Genomic DNA, 18669 nt, shown 5'->3' with positions numbered 1-18669 from the left:
TCCAACAGTTCCTGCTCAGCCAGGAGGTGAATACAGATGATATTTCCAATATACAAGACAACATTTATCACAGCTCAATTTGGCCAGAACCCATGTAAAGAAAGACCTTTGGGTCCATTTTCTCAAACAGTCCCACAGCAACCCTGTGAGTTCTGGAACTTATCAGTCAGCGGGGAGAAACTGAGGCTGGGGGCTCAGCACCTCGTTAGGCTTGCTCGGTGAATACAGTGAGGCACCTCTGAGCCATGAGCCTCAAAACAATGCACTCTTTTGTTTTGTTTTTTGGAAACAGGTTTTTTTCTGTGTAGCCCTGGATGTCCTGGAACTCACTCTAGAGACCAGGCTGGCCTTGAACTCAGAGATCTGCCTGCCTCTGCCTCTGCCTCTGCCGCCTGGGTGCTAGAATTAAAGGCATGTGCCGCCACCACCCAGCAACAATGCACTCTTTATTTTTGGTTTTCTGAGACAGGGTTTCTCTGTGTAGCCTTGGCTGTCCTGGACTTGCTTTGTAGACCAGGCTGGCCTCGAACTCACAGCAATCCACCTGCCTCTGCCTCCCAAGTGCTGGGATCAAAGGCATGCAAGTGCCACCACGCCTAGCTAACAATGCACTCTTAACTTCAATGGCTGAGCCTTATAGTTCCCAGTTTTCTTTCCTTCCTTCCTTCTTTTATTTATTTATTTACTGTCACTATTGTCACTCTCCAACTTTCCAACATTGAGAACATGTAACTTTTATAAGTCAGGAAAGACCCTTGGTGAACTTCATTTTAAAGTATTATTGGGGCTAGAGAGATGGCTCAGTGGTTAAGAGCACTGCCTGCTCTTCCAAAGGACCCGGGTTCAATTCCCAGCAGCATGGCAGCTCACAACTGTCTGTGACTCCAGGGTCTTGCCCCCTCACACCAATGCACATGAATTAAAATTAAATAAACTATTAAAAAAGAGATTTTTTTTTTTAAAGTATTATTGAAGGTTCCCTTCCCTGAACCAGGTAGGAGGGAAACTGAATGAGCTGCAGACAGGGTCTCCATGAGCTCCACAGGCTGGTTTGGGGATCATAGCCCCAACCCTGTGTGTTGAAGGAACCAACCTCCCTCCTTAAGGACCCCCATTAAGGCCAAAGTCTGTAAATCTCCTGTGTTTAAAGAGTCCAGCTTGAACCAAGGACAGCCAGCTTGTGTAGGGTCCAGTTTGAATCAAGGACAAACAGCGATATCAGATCACTGTGTGTGTGGCAGAGTCCAGTTTGACTCAAGGACAGCGAGTTTGTGTTACAGCTTGGGTTTAAAATTTCCACTTTCCCAGGAATGTACTTACCCCTCCCAACTAGGAAAGTTCCTAACGCCCCTGTGACTGCTTCAACCAATCACATACTGCAAAACTCATTTCTTTGTCTAAAACCTATAAAAGGCCCGTGCCTCTGTTTCTCAGGGTCTCTGGCTCAAAAGATATTGCCAGACCCCGGCTCAACAAATTCCTATGTGTTTGCATTGACAACGGATTCCATTTCTCAGTAGGGACTCAGAGAATAGGCTAGAGATCTCTCTAGAGGTCTCAGTCTTTTTTTTTTTTTTTTTTTTTTTTTTTTTTATACTGTGCTCTGCTTGTATGTACATCTGAGGGGGCATCAGATCACATTGTAGATGGTTGTGAGCCACCATGTGGTTGCTGGGAATCGAACTCAGGATCTCTGGAAGAGCAGTCAGTGCTCATAACCTCTGAGCCATCTCTCCAGCCCCTAGAGGTCTCAGTCTTACAGTGTCATTCACCAAGTGAAGTGAAGGCTATGAGGTGGGATATCGCAGCCTTCTCTGGGGTGCACCTCAGGCATCTTTGGGGGCACCTAGTCCTCAGCCTTCCACATGATAGCCCCCCTACTCACCAGGTCTGGTTGGTGCTGGGGTCCTGATGCAGAAGGGAGCTGAGCACAAAAGGTGCACCTGCCTTAAGTTCTGTGACCCAGGACGAGGCCACGTCCACATTGAAGGCTCCCAGTGGCATCAGGCCTGTGGACAAAAGAGAAACATCTGATGAAAGGGGCACATTGCTGAGGCTATGGCTGTACTGGTCCTGCCATCTTGTGGTGTCATCATCTCACTATGAAGATGAGAAAAGAGTCCCAGTCATCATGAGCGCCTTTCCTACTGGAGAAGGAATGCATGTGGCTCTGTCTGACCCAGGGCTGCTGGTCTCTCCTAAACCAAGCTGCTCCAGGGTCAGGAGCCGTATTTTCTTTTCTTTTTTTTTTCTTTTTTTTTTTTTGGTTTTTCGAGACAGGGTTTCTCTGTGTAGCCTTGGCTGTCCTGGACTCACTTTGTAGACCAGGCTGGCCTCGAATTTACAGAGATCCTCCCAAGTGCTGGGATTAAAGGTGTGACACCACTGCCCGGCTAGGAGCCGTATTTCTGCACTGTGACTTGGCAAGAGCAAAAGCAGCCTTCCGCCAGCCTTTGACACCTGCTGAGAGAGCCCTTTGTGTTGCTTATGCTGCTGGGAGCCCGGCTACACCTGGAGGTTTGGATTACCTCCCACTGAGAGAGACAAAGGAACTTGGTGAGTTTCTCCAGGCTCTGCTCTCTTTCCAGCCCACCTGAGGACTTGTAACAAGATCCTGTAACAAGAGATTTATCTGTGATCAGTATATAAGCATGTACTCCCTCAGATTAAAGGAGGCCTTGATCGGAACTGTCCTGTCTCTCTCCGTTCACATCTTCTCTTTCAGGTGGAACCCTGGTTTGATATGCTCTGCAGGACGGGACACTCCAGGCCAGGGAAGGTACCCTCTGAGGTGCAAGCACTACCCACGTGCTTGCACTTCCTGCTCTGTAATCTTTCACACTGGTCACATGGCTCATACTGTGTCCAATTCCAAGCTTAACAGGGATCCAGAGCTCCCAGACAAGGCCCATACCCCTTCAAGTGACCCAAGAAGAAACACAATGTCCTCAAAATGCCGTCTAGCAATGTTTTGCTCCTTAATAACCCTAAACTGGAAACAAGCCAAATGACATCTGTGGGAGAGCGGATGAGGTAACTGTGTGTTCATACACTGGAACGCCACTAATCTGGAGTAAAAAGGAAGGAACTGAGGCATATAGCAACGCGAGGGGGCGGCCCTCAACTCATTATGCCCAGTGAGAGGAATTTAAGGACCTGAAAAGAGCTATGAACATCTCGGGGTGCTGATGCACACCTTGAATCAAGCACTAGGGAGGCAAAGGCAAGTGGATTGTTATGAGTTCAAGACCAGCCTGCTCTACATAGTGAGACCCTCTATTAAAAACAACAACAACAACAAAAAAAAAAAAGCCAGGAGTAGTGTTGCACACTGTTAATCCCAGAACTTGAAAGACAGAGGCAGCTGGATCTCTGAGGTCAAAGCCAGCCTGCTCTATAAAGCAAGTTCCAGGACAGCCAGGGCTACACACAAAATCTGGTCTGGAAAAAACAAAAACAAAATTTGAACTCTAGTCCATTTATATGCCAAAATATTTAAGCATACATAAAAGCCCAGGGTCTCTCTCATACATGCTAAGATGGGTAGATATATATGAAGAAGCAAATAAAAAAAATACTCAGAACTGTAAAATATAACAGCCCAACTTCTTTTCTTTTTTCTTTGTTTCTTTTTATTTATTTATTTATTTTTAGGTTTTTTTTTTTTTTTTTTTTTTTTAAAGATTTTATTTATTATTTATACAGTATTCTGCCCCCGTGTATACCTGCAGGCCAGAAGAGGGCACCAGATCTCATTATAGATGGTTACAAGCCACCATGTGGTTTCTGGGAATTGAACTCAGGACCTTTGGAAGAACAGACAGTGCTCTTAACCTCTGAGCCATCTCCCCAGCCCTATTTTTAGGTTTTTTGAACAGGGTTTCTCTGTGTAGCCTTGGTTGTCCTGGGCTCACTTTGTAGACCAGGCTGGCCTCGAACTCACAGAGATCCACATGTTTCCTTCCCAATTTCTTAATTTTTCAATTTGTATGACACTTTTCACCAAATTTGTGGAGGCAAATCAAACATGGTGGCTCACTTCTGTAATCCTAGCACTAGGAAGGCAGAGGAGGAAGATCTCTGTAAATTTGAGAACAGCCTGGTCTACAGAGTGAGTTCCAGGATAGTCAGGGCTACATAATGAGACAATTTAATAAACAAAGAAGTAAATAAATAAATAAATTAGAACAAATTGATATTGACTCATTCCTCCCTAAGGCCATCCTAATTCACACTCGAATGACAGGAGAAATTTATTTCCCACAGTGTTTTCTGTCTTAGTTGAAAAATACATCATCCTGGGGGCTGGAGAGATGGCTCAGTCCTTAAGAGAGTCGCATGCTCTTCCAAAGGTCCTGAGTTCAACCCCCAGCAACTATATGGTGGCTCACAACCACCTGTAATGTGATTTGATGCCTTCTTCTGTCCTACAGGTGTACATGCAGCAGAACACTGTATACATAATAATAAATAAATAAATCTTAAAAACAAAATCAAACAAACAAAAAAAAATCATCCTGTTCCAAAACTAGGGTTGAATTTAAGTGGTTTAGCATTTGTTTAAGTGGGCTAGCAATTGTTTAGCATGTGTGAGGCCCCGAATTCACCTCTCAACACCAAAAAAGCAAAATTAAAGTAAGCATTTAGCCAGTTGGTTCTTGTCAACATATTTTGCTATCAGAATATATATATATATATATATATATATATATATATTTTTTTTTTTTTTCTTTTCTTTCCCCCGAGACAGGGTTTCTCTGTGTAGCTCTGACTGTCCTGGACTCACTTTGTAGACCAAGCTGGCCTCGAACTCACAGTGATCCATCAGCCTCTGCCTCGAAAAACCAAAAAAAAAAAAAAAGAAATAGAGCCTTCCAGTCTAAAAGATAGCATGGTGGTTCAGAGCACTGGCTGCTCTTTCAGAAGACCCAGGCTCAATTCCCAGCTCCCACATGGTGGTTAACAACCATCTGAAACTCCATTTACAGAGAACCTTGTGGGAAGGATTGTAAACTTTGTCACAGGTGAAAGCAGTCTTGGCAGGCTTTGCCTTTGAACACACCACGGATACTCCCTGAGGTTAATTTTGAGATAGACTGGGTGGAGCCATCCTGGGCCTGGAATTCAGGAAGGTGACCTAGGGACTCCACCTGGACTATTGTGTTTCTAATAGACACTCAATGGGAGAGGGAGACCGCCCCTTGCACGTGACAGACAAGCAGGCAGAGAGGACCGAGAGGAGCAGCAGGTTCAGACCGGGCTTGAGCACACACACGTGGGATCAACGAACAGGCCGGACCAGCACGCAGGCCAGAGACACCTAGGGACCCATCCGATGGAACGGATACCGGAAGGTTCACTCTTGTTTCCCTTTAACCTTTTCCCCCTTTTGTGTAAGCTAGTTGGGTTGCATAATAAAGTTTAATTGTTAAAAACAGAGCAAACAGATCAGAGCCAATGTAAATCAGGCATGTACGTGGTTGTGGTGCAGGCAAATCAGGCAAATTACATATAAACATAAAAAGAAGTGGGGGGGAAGGGATTGAGTCTCCACCATATTTCTCTGGAAGTTTTACAACTGGGGTGGGGAAAATAGAATTGTATGTATATGTTTTTTTCTTAAGGTGGGGTTTCATGTAGCCCAGGCTGACCTTGAACTCCTGAAGTAGATGAAGATCACACTGAACTGGTTCTCCAGTCTTCAGGGTCAGCCAAATGCCTAGATGACAGGCCTGTACCGGCATACTCAGCTTCGTTGACGTGTGTAAGGCTGTGCAGCTCCTGTAATCACTGCTTTCACCGTGTCCTGCAGGCTCTGATTTCTCATATCTTGATGTAAACACTCAGCATTTCCGTTGTGACTTCCTCTGTGACTCTGGCTTATAACCAATTTAAGGCCCCACCTGAACATCAGTTCTCAGAGGTCAGAGGACGTGTTGGGTGGGGTGGTTATGATAGTAGAGTTTATACTGTAAAATTTTATAGTGATAAACTATTCACTGGCAAAAGACCGCAAGATGTAATGTTTTGTTAGTGAGCAGAAATAATGTGATTAAAGCTGAGTGATGTTTTTAATATGAGATGATTCAGTTTTCATGCTAATTGCATGTTTCTGAGCTTTGGCTGTTTTTACTTAATATTTTAGTATTTCTGGGGTTTTGTAGAGTTATTTTATTCCATAACTGTAAGTATTTGGTTTGCATGTATGTGTGTGCAACATGTGTGTGCCTGGTGCCCACAGAAGTCAGAAGAGGACATCAGATTCCCTAGAGCAGGAGTTGTTAACTGCCATGAGGGTGCTGAGAACTGAACCCAGGTCCTCTGTAAGACAGTGAGTGCCAAAAAAAAAGAAAAAAGACAGTGAGTGCCCTGAACTGCTGAGCCATCTCTCCAGTGCCCAACACTTTAATATTATTAATCCATTTGTATTACATATTTATATATTAAAATTTTTATTTGTGGCTACACAAGTAAAAAGAGGAAATTGTAAAGAAAAGGTGCACTGTTTAAGTTCTGAGGAGTAGAAAATTTTTGTTGTTGTTGTTGTTCTGATTTTAATTCTATTATAGTGACAGAAATATTCTAAACTGTCTTCATTCATCAGTAAAGGATTGCTTTGTAATTCAGCATAGAGGTCAAGCTTGAAAAAAAAAAAAAACACTTGTTTTTATCATTTTTAGGTATGTGCTCCATTGACTAGGTCAAGCTTGTCATTTGGTCAGACCTGTATTTTTTGGGGGTGGGGGTGGGGGTGGGGTTTGAGACAGGTTCACTCTGTAGACCAGGCTGGCCTTGAACTCACAGTGATCCACCTGCCTCTGCCTCCCAAGTGCTGGGATTAAAGGCGTGCACCCATGTTTGGATTTTAATGTAAGCAACTCACTGTTTTTTGTTGTTGTTGTTTTTTGCAACTCACTGTTAAAAAGACAATAAGACTGATTTTCACACAGATGGGGTATGAAATGGCTCCAAACAATTCATTTTGGTAGCTGATAACATGTGGCAGCGGAAGAGAAAGCCACATTCTTCAGAAATGCATAAACTGTTTAGGGGTAAAAGATGTCATATTTGTTATTTTCGATGAAATAAGGTACCTGAGACACTGATATGCAAATGAGTCTTCTGAGGCTCTTTGCTTAGATTTGCCTATTTGCATGTATGGGGTGCATGTATATGTGTGCAGTCAGAGCCTGAAATTGACATCAGGTGTCTGTCTTCCTTGATTGCTGGACACCTTAAATATTAAAGCAGAGGGCTGGAGAGATGGCTCAGAAGCTAAGAGCACTGACTGCTCTGCCATAGGTCCTGAGTTCAATTCCCAGCAACCACAGGGTAGCTCACAGCCATCTCTAATGAAATCTGGTGCCCTCTTCTGGTGGGCAGGCACACATGCAGGAAGGATATTGTATACATAATAAATAAATAAATCTTTTTTTTTTTTTCAGATTTATTATTATGTATACAGTGCTCTGCCTGCATATACACCTGCAGACCAGAAGAGGGCCTTTGGAAGAGCAGGCGGCGCTCTTAACCACTGAGCCATCTCTCCAGCCCAATAAATCTTTTAAAAAATACTATACTATTGATTAGAAATATTGAAGCAGGGTCTCTTGGTGAACCTGGGGCCATATTACCCCAGGTATTACTTGTCTGCCTCATGTGGAGATTATAGGTGGCCCGCCACACCCACTTTAATCCACATGGGCTCTGGGTACCTGCAGACCAGTCCTCACACTTCTTTGGCAAATGCTTTCTTCATGGAGCCATCTGTTTCCTTGTCCTGATTTCTGTTTTGTTTTGTTTTGTTTTGTTTTTTTTTTGTTGTTGTTGTTGTTTTTTTTGCTTTTTTTGGTTTTTTGAGACATGGTCTTTCTGTTATCATTAACAATGAGATGGAGAGCTGGGCGTGGTGGTACACGCCTTTAATCCCAGCACTCCAGAGGCAGAGGCCGAGTCGCTGTGAGTTTGAAGCCAGCCTGGTCTACAAAGCGAGTCCAGAATAGCCAAGGCTACACAGAGAAACCCTGTCTCAAAAAACCAAACAAACAATGAGATGGCACACAACAGATATGCATATAGAGAAATTTATTTGAGGGAAGGGAAGGGAGAGGAGTGAGGATCTGAGTGGGCCATGAGGGGAGACAGAGAGACACAGAGACACAGTGAGACTGTGAGAGAGACAGAGAGAGACTGTGAGAGAGAGAGACACAGAGACTGTGAGAGAGAGACAGAGAGAAGAGGGAGGGAGGGAGGAAGGCACCTTTAGGTACAAGGGTAAGAGAGTGCAAGAGACAAAGTAAGAGTGATGGATGCTGGGTTTTATCCTGGGCCCCTAGTGCACACCTAGTGGCAGGCAGGCAGGTGACAATGTCAGAGGTTGCTAAGCAACCTAGGGGCAGGCTGCTGATATGCCAACAGTTTCTATGTAGTCCCAGCTGTCCTGGAGCTCACTGTGTAAATCAGGCTGGTGCTGAACTCATAACTCCTACCTCTGCCTCCCAAAGTGTCAGGATTACAAGCTGTATCACCATGCCTGCCATACCTGGGCGTCCTAAATCACAGATTCTGAATCTAGAGGGCAGGGAAGGGCTCAAGAGCCTAACATGGGCCCTCAGTATGAATACGTCCTCGGATTCTATTTTGAAGTTGTAAAATATTTCGGTAAAGAGGGAGAGTGGAAGAGACACAGCCAGCCTCTGGGGATCCTGGTAGCTGTGTCACATGTGTGAGAGACTTATGAGATTGCTACAGCTATCCTGTACACTTTCAGGCACACTTGTAGTCTTGTCATGAAAAGCCTTCCACTGGTTCAACTCCTAGTTCTTCTGCCTGAGCCTGTGGCAGGAGAATCCAAGAAAAATAAATTCAGTTTACCTTATATTTTTCCTATGTGAATCTTGTGGCCTCATCTAGATCTTTTTTACTGGTGAGCGTGTGTAGATGTGTTAATGCATGTAGGCATATCTGTTCTCCTTAATCAATTTTCTGTCTTACTTTTCAAAGTAGGATCTCTCTCTCTCTCTCTCTCTCTCTCTCTTTCTGTCTCACTGAATTTAGACCTGGTTGTTTCATTGTCTGGTGAGCCCCCTGGGATCTGCTTGTCTTTGCAGAGAGAGCTCTAGAAGGAAAGATGGGATGCTTACTGAATGCCCAGACCTGTAGACGTAGACAAGATTTACACATGCTTTTCTCTTTCTTTCTTTCCTTTCTTTCTTTCTTTCCCCTGAGACAGGGTTTCTCTGTGTAGATTTGGCTGTCCTGGACTCACTTTGTAGACCAGGCTGGCCTCGAACTCAGAGATCCACCTGCTTCCGCCTCCCAAGTGCTAGGATTAACGGCGTGCGCCACCACGCTCTTCTCAAACGTGGTGTATGTGCATGTTCATGTGTGTGGGGTATGCTGCTGTGTATGGACACCAGAGACTTATGTCAGGTGACTTCCTCTACCACTCCCCCACCTTATTTTGAGAACCTGTTGCTCATTGGTTGCCTACACTGATTAGACTGGGAGCGCTGGGGACCCCATCTGACTCTGCACCTCCAACCGCAGCTCTGCAGTCACAGCTTTATGTGGGTGCTGTGTGGGGTCTGAATTCAAGTTTTCATGCTTAGAGCCAGAGAGGGAGGCGGATGTCTGTGGGTTTGAGGCCAGCCTGGTCTACACAGTAAGTTTCAGTTCAGCCAGGGCTGCACGGTGAGACCCTCTCTTTAAAATTAAAAGTCCTCCTGCTTGCACAGCAAACCGTTTACCCACTGGGACACCTCCCCAGCCCCATGCTTCTACGTTCTATTCCTTTACTATCTTTATCTTTACCTTGCCTGGAATAATTCATGCTGATTCATATAAATGCATAGCACAATAATAAAGTCAGTAAAATTATAGAGCAGGAAAAAAAATGGACAGAAGGAAATCATGGTTTTTGTTCTTGTTTTTCCCCCATCTAAACCAGGGAGACGACCAAACATTAACATGCAGGTCCAACAGAATCCTTTTGATTCCTATACCCCACTTTGGGCTCTGGACACAGCTCCTGGTCTCAGCTAGTGCTTAAGAACATTGTAGCTGGATAAATGTGTCCATGAGAGAAGATCAGTCAATGTCACTAATGGTGTCTACAAAACAGGAAAAAGAAACTATTCTGAGTGGGGCATGGTGGCACTCGCCTTTAATCCCAGCACTCAGGAGGCAGAGGCAGGCGGATCGCTGTGAGTTCGAGGCCAGCCTGGTCTACAAAGTGAGTCTAGGACAGCCAAGGCTACACAGAGAAACCCTGTCTCGAAAACAACAAAAACAAACAAACGAAAAAGAAACAAAGAAACTATTCTGGCCAAGTGTGGTGGCAGATCTCTATGAGTTCAAAGTAAGCCTGGTCTACTTAGCAAGTTCCAAGCCAGGGCTACACAAAAGGGCCCTGCTTCATAAAACAAAACGTATGTGATGGAGCACAACTGTTACTTGTGTTTTCATACCAAACTACATTTCTGCGAGTGGTGGCTTAGGGACAGCCTAACTGTGCTCAAGTTTCTCAGAGCTGTCATTCATGTCTTCCCTGAAGACACGCAGAAACCACGACCAGACCGTGAGTTCCCCAGTGCTTGGGAAGTCACAGCCCACTCTGGGAACCTCATGAGAACATCAGAACCTCTCTAGTTCCCAAAAGTGCACTGCGTGTAGTAGGGAGCTCAGGACACACACATCTCAAAACACGCCTGTGGGAGACCAGAAGTGACTCTCCAAAATATATTTCTTCAACACAGGCAGGCTGGCTTTTCTGAGGAACTACAGACACAATGACCTTGTATCTCTCAAAGGCCCCCTCGCTAAAAAACAAGAACAACTTTACATCTAGAAGGGCTGCCCTCTTGAGCTGAGCTGGGCTTTTACGACCCGGACACCATGGGCTGCATCTCTACATCCTTTCCCTCCTCATAAGGACCTCAAGCCCCAGCAAGGCCAGACCCCTGCTCCTTTTCTGCAGCTCAGGGCCCTGGACAAGGCGTCATCTGCTCCTCTGGCTTCACCTGACCCTGTCTACTCCTGTCAATCTGCCTTATGTCAGGGTTCCCAGTCAGGGAAGGGACCGTTGGTGTTCAATCAGGGTGACTTGGGGTTTGGGCTCTGCTTCCTTGGCTCCTTTCATGCTGAGTCTTGAGTCTCAGTGTCCTCAGTTAGGAGGAAGGGAAAAGAGCTACACTAGCAGGGCGTGGTGGCGCATGCCCCTAATCCCAGCACTCAGGAGGCAGAGGCAGGTGGATCGCTGTGAGTTCGAGGTCAGCCTGGTCTACAAAGGAGTCCAGGACAGCCAAGGCTACACAGAGAAACCCTGTCTCAAAAAACCAAAAAAAAAAAAAAAAAAAAAAAGAAAAAAAAAGAAAAAGAAAAAGAAAAAGAAAAGAAACTGCCAGTTTGCTCCAGTGTAAGTGAGGGACCTTCTGTCTTCCTTTTTTTTTATTGCCTATAATTAAATGATAGAGTGAATTTGAAATCCCTGAGCACCAAAGGCGCCTTTCCACCCTGGCCAGCTGCTCCCTCCACCCCACAGGCCTTCCTTATCAGTTGCCTCCATGTGCCCAGCAGATCAACCTTATGGGCCTGCTCAGCCAGCCAGCAGACAGTCCAGATCCTGAGAAAGGTCCCTGAACCCACTCAGCATCCTGTGGTGGTGTTTGCTGGCTCTGACTAAACCTTATCTTGATAAACTCGTAGTGATTAAATCTGTCTCCCCCAACCTGTGATCTGATCTGAGTCATACATGACACCCCCAAACCACAAAGCCCAGCCCAGCTCAGGCCCAGGCTCAGAAGAGATACCCTGAAATAACATACCATAATAGGCCACCAGCCCTCTTTCTCACTCCCTCTCATGCCCATGTTTGCTCAGTTTAATTGAGAGGGCTGGCTACATCCCTAAAGGGGTGGGAAAGGGAAGGAAAGACGCAGAGAAAACCTCCTAGCTGCCTCCCAAGGCACTTGCTGGTCTTCCAGGCACCGTGCTGCAGGATGAGGCTAACAGTTTGCTCTTGGACTCAGTATTTGGTTATTTGGTTTCAGTGCCTTCGCCAAGAGCTGGAATCACTGAGCCATAAACAGAGAGGAGGGTTACAAATGGCCCCCAAGAAGCTGAACTCCCTGTTATGCTAGTGCCTCACTGGGCTAGGGAAGAGCCCTGCTATAGGGCAAGTGACTAGGTCATCGAGAGCCAATTGTATAGACAGGGGGGCGTAAGAACTGTGTGTGCATATGTGAGTACACTGATAGGTGTGTGGTGCACTGGTGCTTGCACATGCTCATGAGTTTCATAGTGCCTGGGGTCTGAGGTGGGGCTTTATATTTCATATTTGCTTGGGCTTCCACGTACCCTTTACTTCATACTTTCTACAGACTCAGAGAAAATAGCATGAGCCCCAAGGGCAGAAGTGCCATGGAGTCACTGAAGGACCTTGGGTTGGCCCGTTGTTTTGGTCTTCACATTGTGACATGGGCTGTGCTAGGTTTAGTGTGTGGATGCTGGTGTTAAACACTCTGTGACCACAGGTAAAGGGCTGTTACTTCTCTTATAGCCTCACCGCCCACCCTCTTCCTCCAAACCAGCCAGACATGAGAGGCCAGTCAGACTTATGTCTGTCAGCACTGTACCCACAGGGCTGCTCCTAAACTGTTTTCAGTCACATGGGCCTCTGAGTCAAAGACCTCCTAACTGTGGTGGCCACCACTTCATCTTCTGCTGCACTGGACATTTTAAATGTCTCCTCAGAGTACAGTGGCCATCACTGTTCCCAATAAAAGAAGCCCAGATGTACATAAGGAGCTAGCTATAGACATGCGACTAGACTCAGCATCCTGACGCCTGGTCCAGAGGCCCAGAAAGGTCCCAGGGGAGGAGGGTCATGGCCATTTTTAGATCACAAGCATCTGCAGAACATCTGTCTGGAAGGAGCAGCTCACGACCACATCCCTTCATCTCGCTCACAGAGCCTTGCCACCTCAACCCCAAACCTCACAGGCACCTGAAGAGGCCCTCCCTCCCCACTTCTAGTTCACCTGGTAACAAAAACAGACAACTGCCTGGTTTCAGGCAGTTTCTGGATGCATAGGAATTTCCTAATGTTCTCCCTGAACATCCCTACAAGCACCTCCATCTCTACATGCCTGCCCTCCTCAGCACTCAGGACGGCTCCACTGCTAAAGCCTCCTCACCAGAGCCTCTGCTGTCTCCTCTTACTCCCTAACTCTATTTTCTATACAAGAAACATCGTCCCTCCCATGCTCAGGACCAGCCATGGCTTCCGGGAGCCCTCATGGTGAAGTCCCCAGCCTGACACTCTTAAGTCCTCCATGCTGCTCAACACCAGCTCTGAGGAGCCCTCAGATGTCCATGTCTTCCACATACCAGTGCACACCACGTACCCCATATACTCTATGTACTTCTGTGCATGGCACACATATCTCATGTATACCTATATATTATACATACCCCCATAACCCCATGCACTCTAGCATATACCACTCATACCCGAGGCATAACATATATACTCCATGTATCATACACACATAATGCATGCCACAAACCCAAGGCATACTGTATGCTCCATACATCCTATGTAACTCCCATATAAAATCTCCACCTCATACATGCCATGTCTTATATACTGCATACCTATACACTTCAGCCTGTAATAGTACACACCGACCATAAAGACGCTATATGCACCATTCACATCCCATATACTCCCTACACATACCACACACACTTCGCACACACAAGCCAGGTTTCCAGAGGCCAGAGATGCGAGGTTCCATCTGGCTTATTTGCTGAGGCCCTTCTATTCTCCTAGGCACATCTCAGGCACCAGGATTTCTGCTCCTGAGGACCAAGATTTTCTCTCACATCTGTACAAGTATAGGCTAGGCTTAGGCGGAACCAGGCCGGCCACCCACTGACTTCCCCATTGGGGCCACAGACCTGAATAAATCAGGCTCTAGCCTCCAGTTCCTTCCTCCTAACCCCTGAGGTTTCACAGATCCATAGCAAAGCTCCCTTCACACAAGAGAAGTAAACTCGACCTCTTGAGAGTCAGGAGGGAGGGAGTTACTGTGGCCATGGACTGTGTCAGGGCTGGATTAACCCGAGGGCAGACTACATGGCATTGGGGTGTCCTGAGGCTGGGGCCTGGGGCTTGGGCTGCTCTAGATTTCAATGCATCTGCACCTGCATCCTCTCTGAACCCTCCTTAGTTCAGTGGGTGGTTTGGAAGGGCAGAAGGCCTCAACCCAGGGAAGCCAGCCAGGCCTAGGACAGGAGAGCTTGGGCTTGTGCTCAGTCTGCATTCACGTTCTCCTTGGTACCACTTTGCCTCCTTCCTCATGACTCAGCCTCAGGCTTGAGGCCTGACCTTTCAACAAGCCTCAGGTATCAGAGTATAGAGCTTACTTCCTATACCAAATACCAAGGCCATGCTCTCACTCCAGCCCATAGCATAGCCAACCCACAGGCTACAGGGACCTCAGGGCCAATCTACCTATCTTGGTTTTTTTCTTCCTTTCTTTCTTTCTTTTCTTTCTTTCTTTCTTTCTTTCTTTTTTTTTTTTTTTTTTTTTTTTTTTTTTTGAGACAGTGTTTCTCTTTGTCTCTGTGTAGCCCTGGTTATCCTAGAACTTGCCTTGTAGTAGACCAGGTTGTCTTGGAACTCAGATCTGCCTGTCTCTGCCTCCCAAGTGCTGGGGATAAAGGCATATGCTACTGCTTGGCTCCATCTTCTTTGTTGGATGCCAACCTGGTATGTGCCAAGGCCTCAGGGGTTTGATGAATGAAAGGTACTAGAGGAGGTGCTGAGGTGATGCCTAATTGCTGAGGGCTTGCAGGAAACATTGCCACCACTAGGGTCATCGTTCCAGGCCATGGAGCATCCTGGAGCTGTGAGTCAGGACAAAGGCCCGGATGTTCTGCCTCTACTGTTCTTTGGTTGTACCCTTTCAGTCTGTCTGTCTCTAGGCCTCAGTCCTTTCTGTACTGGAGGGGATTCATCTAGTCAGCATCTTCTCTAGACAACCTTGACAATGAGGCATCAGAGCTCTGCTTTAAAAAAAAACAAAAAGCAAAAAGAGGGGCTGGAGAGGTGGCTTAGAGGTTAAGAGTACTAACTGCTTTTCCAGAGGTCCTGAGTTCAGGTCCCAGCAACCATATGGTGGCTCATATCTATACTGTGATCTGATGCCTTCTTCTGGCCTGCAGGTGTACAAGCAAGCAGAGCACGGTATATATAATAACAAACACTAAATCTTAAAAACAAAAACAAACACCCCAAAAAGCCAAAAGGTCATGATGAGCTGGGCATGGTGGTGCATGCCTTTAATCCCAGCACTCGGGAGGCAGAGGCAGAGAGGCAGGTGAATCCCTGTGAGTTCCAGGCCAGCCTGGTCTACAAAGTGAGTCCAGGATAGCCAGGGCTATTACACAGAGAAATCCGGTCTTAAAAAACTGAAAAAACAAAACGAAACAAACAAACAAGAAACCAAAAAAGGAGAGACACCACTTCCCACTCTGAAGGTAACAGAAATAAAGACAAGCCTAGAACACAAAATAATAAAAAGTTAATCAGCTTTGATCTTTCCATGGTGACTACTCAAATGCTTAAAAAACAACACCTTGTGCCTATGCACACATATGTGTGTACACATGTGCATGGTATCATACAGAGGTCAGAAGACAAGTCAGTTGTCTCTTTTTACCATGTAGGTCTCTGGGACAGAATTCAGGTCATCCAGCTTGGCAGAAAACGCCTTAACCTGCTGAGCCACCTCACTGGCCCCCTCAGGTCTTTTTAAAATATCAAAACTCTATCAGGAGGCAGAGGCAGGTGGATCTCTGTGAGTCCGAGGCCAGCCTGGTCTACAAAGTGAGTCCAGAACAGCCAAAGATAATACCGATAAACTGGAGTCCAGGGCCTGATCTATTCAGAGCTCCAACCCAAGACAAGGTGTGTGACCCCAATGAGGAAGTTAGGAGGTGGTCAGCCTGGTTCCGCCTAAGCCTAGCCTATACTTGTTTAGATGTGAGAGAAACAAAACAAAACAAAATGTTAAAAATGTATCCCCAGCTGGGTGGTGGTGGCACAGGCCTTTAATCCCTGCACCCGGGAGGCAGAGGCAGGCGGATCGCTGTGAGTTCGAGGCCAGCCTGGTCTACAAAGTGAGTCCAGGACAGCCAAGGCTACACAGAGAAACCCTGTCTCGAAAAAACAAAAAAAAAAAAAAAAAAAATGTATCCCCAAACATGTTGCACTGGTGATCTGGGCAGGATCTAGCCTGCCTCCTAGGTTCTCTGGCTTATGTGAGTGCTCATCCTGCATCCTCTTCCTATGATGGCTCAGCATACTTTTACTGACTGCCATGAACTGGCTTTCACAGACACAGCTCCCAGCTTTTATATTACGGTGCCTGATGCCCACCTTATTCTCCTGTCAAACATGAGCAAAAAAGAGGCCCAGATCACTAGGCAAGACTAGACTAGAGCCCCATCTGAGCAGTCCCCAGGGGCTCACCTGACTATGCTATCTTGTCTCTCGGGCCTTATAGGTGGTCTCGGGACAGTTTGTCCAAAAGCAGCTCCCATGCAGGGTTAAAGACAGAATGGGACCCCTGCAGAAATACCTGGCCCTCCCCAACACTGCTGAACGGAAAGCAGGTTGCCCCCACCCACACACATTTATTCTGTAGATTCTCACTCCACAAGTCCTCCTGACTCCTAGAAGCTGAAACTGCTCTAAGGGCCCTCTTCTGGGTGGCATGGGACATCATTAGCTTCCATACCCTGGGAACTAACTGGGCACAGAGCTGAGGATGTGGCAGAGTGAGGGGAGGCTGGATGGAGAGGCAAAGAGGTGGCAGAGTCCTAAGGCCTGAGCCCAGCGGCCAACAGCACTGAAGAGGGCCTTCCTAGCAAACCAGCAGATCTGTCTGAGCAACGGTAATTTCCTGGGGGGCCCCCCTCCCCCATTGCTCTGACCTCCTGAGCCCAGGCAGACAGAAGTGAGAGCATCTGAAGGCAGGAGGAAAGGCTGACTTACTGGTCATGCAGAGAAGGCTGTGGAAGAGCCACTTCATAGCTGGAGCAGATGGAGCTGTGTGAGCAGAGTGGGGTGACACAGAAGGGCCTTAGAAGACACCTAACTTCCCCTCTGCAGAGGAGGCCAGGAGGCGGGGACAGTGGCATTTACAGACAAGCCCACAGGATCACAGATACTTTCAAGTAGACAGAGCCACCATAGCTTATATAAGGCAGCACGTGGCTTCCCCCATAGCTGCGGGCTGGGTCCTGGGAACTTAAGACATCATCAGCCCAGCTCCATCACTCATTGGACCTACCATTTCATGCAGGAGTGGGCTAAAATTTGGCTGGTAGTAGTCCTGGGTGTCTTTGGCAGACAGAGGAGGTACAGGAGTAACAACCATCCAGGTAGGTGAATTCTAGCCCATCCCATCCAGAATGTTTCCCCAGACACACGGGACCAGCTTCTAGCTCAGTCTTGGGTCCTCTCCCATAGAAAGTGCCCCTACAGCTGGAAATTGGGCTCCAGTACTCAAGGCCTGGGGCTGTGGAGGGCTGGGTGAGTGTAAAGACGAAAGTATTAGTTGAAGTCATAGCTTCAATCCAGCTATGGCTCAACTGTCTTCCAAATCTGAAGCTGATAATGGCTTTACAGAGCTCTGAGCTTCCAGCCTAACAGAAGACGTAGACCTCATGGCCCCATAGCACAGCTCTGACCCTACCCGGACTGTGGAGACTCTACTACCAACAGGGGCAGTCATATCTAAAGATCAACTGCCTCAATGGCCAAATTTGCCCACAGAGCAGTGAGGGAAAGAAGTCATTCTTCATAGCCCAGCAGAATTCTGGACAGGGAAGCCTAGTACAATCCCAGCATTTAGGAGTGTAGGGCAGGAAGACTGAGTTCAAGGCCAGCCTGGGCCATGTAAAGCCCATCTGCAAAGATGGGCTACTCTGGACCATATTGTCCAACCAGCTACCAGCCAGAGGAGGCTGACACATTAAAACGATGCCGGTGCATGGAAAGAGCCGAAATTTACTCAATCTTGTGGGTTTTTTGATTGTTTTTCGAGATAGGGTTTCTCTTGTAGTCCTGGCTACCCTTGACTCACTTCATAGACCAGGCTGTCCTCAAACTCAAAGAGATCTGCCTGCCTTTCAATTAAAGGCGTGTGCCACCATGCCTTTAATTGAATTAATTTTAATTCAGAAAGGCTGAACATTAAACCTCTCATTCATACATGTACATTAGAGAACACCCCGAAGTGTTACAGTGTTAGCATAAAGTAGACAACCACGTGGCCTTAATGACTACATGAAAATCAATTTTATTTTGTTTTTCACATGGAAAACTTATTTAGCCAAAGTTCTGTGAAGATTCAATGACACTTCAAACATTTCTGTACTGTTAGCTTTGGTCTGACATTTGACTAGATCTTATGCAATTATTCAAAAAAGATTACAATCTACCATTTTCCTCTGCACAACACATTATTAGCAGCCAGAAAAGCAGAGTTCCAGGTCTGATGCCACATCATTAGGCATAGCATGCTAAGGCTGTCAGACAGACCCACCACAAGCTGCAGTGGCACCAGCAGCCAGCCCATCTCCCATCACTGCTCT

The 18669-nt window shown here is 46.6% G+C and overlaps 1 protein-coding gene across 1 annotated transcript in view; it reads right to left on the bottom strand.

Annotated features, from left to right (window-relative positions):
• Itgae (integrin subunit alpha E) overlaps positions 1 to 17219 on the bottom strand; it is a 61784-nt gene extending 44565 nt beyond the window's left edge. Inside the window, exons 1-2 of the mRNA XM_051157907.1 lie at positions 17066 to 17219; positions 1886 to 2009 (exon numbers count right to left, since the gene is read on the bottom strand). Of these exons, the coding sequence (XP_051013864.1) occupies positions 1886 to 2009; positions 17066 to 17102 (161 nt within the window). The 5' untranslated portion in view covers positions 17103 to 17219. The remainder of the gene's footprint in view (positions 1 to 1885; positions 2010 to 17065) is intronic.
• Between the last annotated feature and the right edge of the window lie 1450 nt (positions 17220 to 18669).

The sequence above is a fragment of the Acomys russatus genome, chromosome 16 (genome assembly GCF_903995435.1).
Source record: "Acomys russatus chromosome 16, mAcoRus1.1, whole genome shotgun sequence".
Lineage (NCBI taxonomy): Eukaryota > Metazoa > Chordata > Mammalia > Rodentia > Muridae > Acomys > Acomys russatus.
Note: the sequence above shows the minus strand (reverse complement) of the source record. Positions and strands in the feature narration are given on the sequence as shown.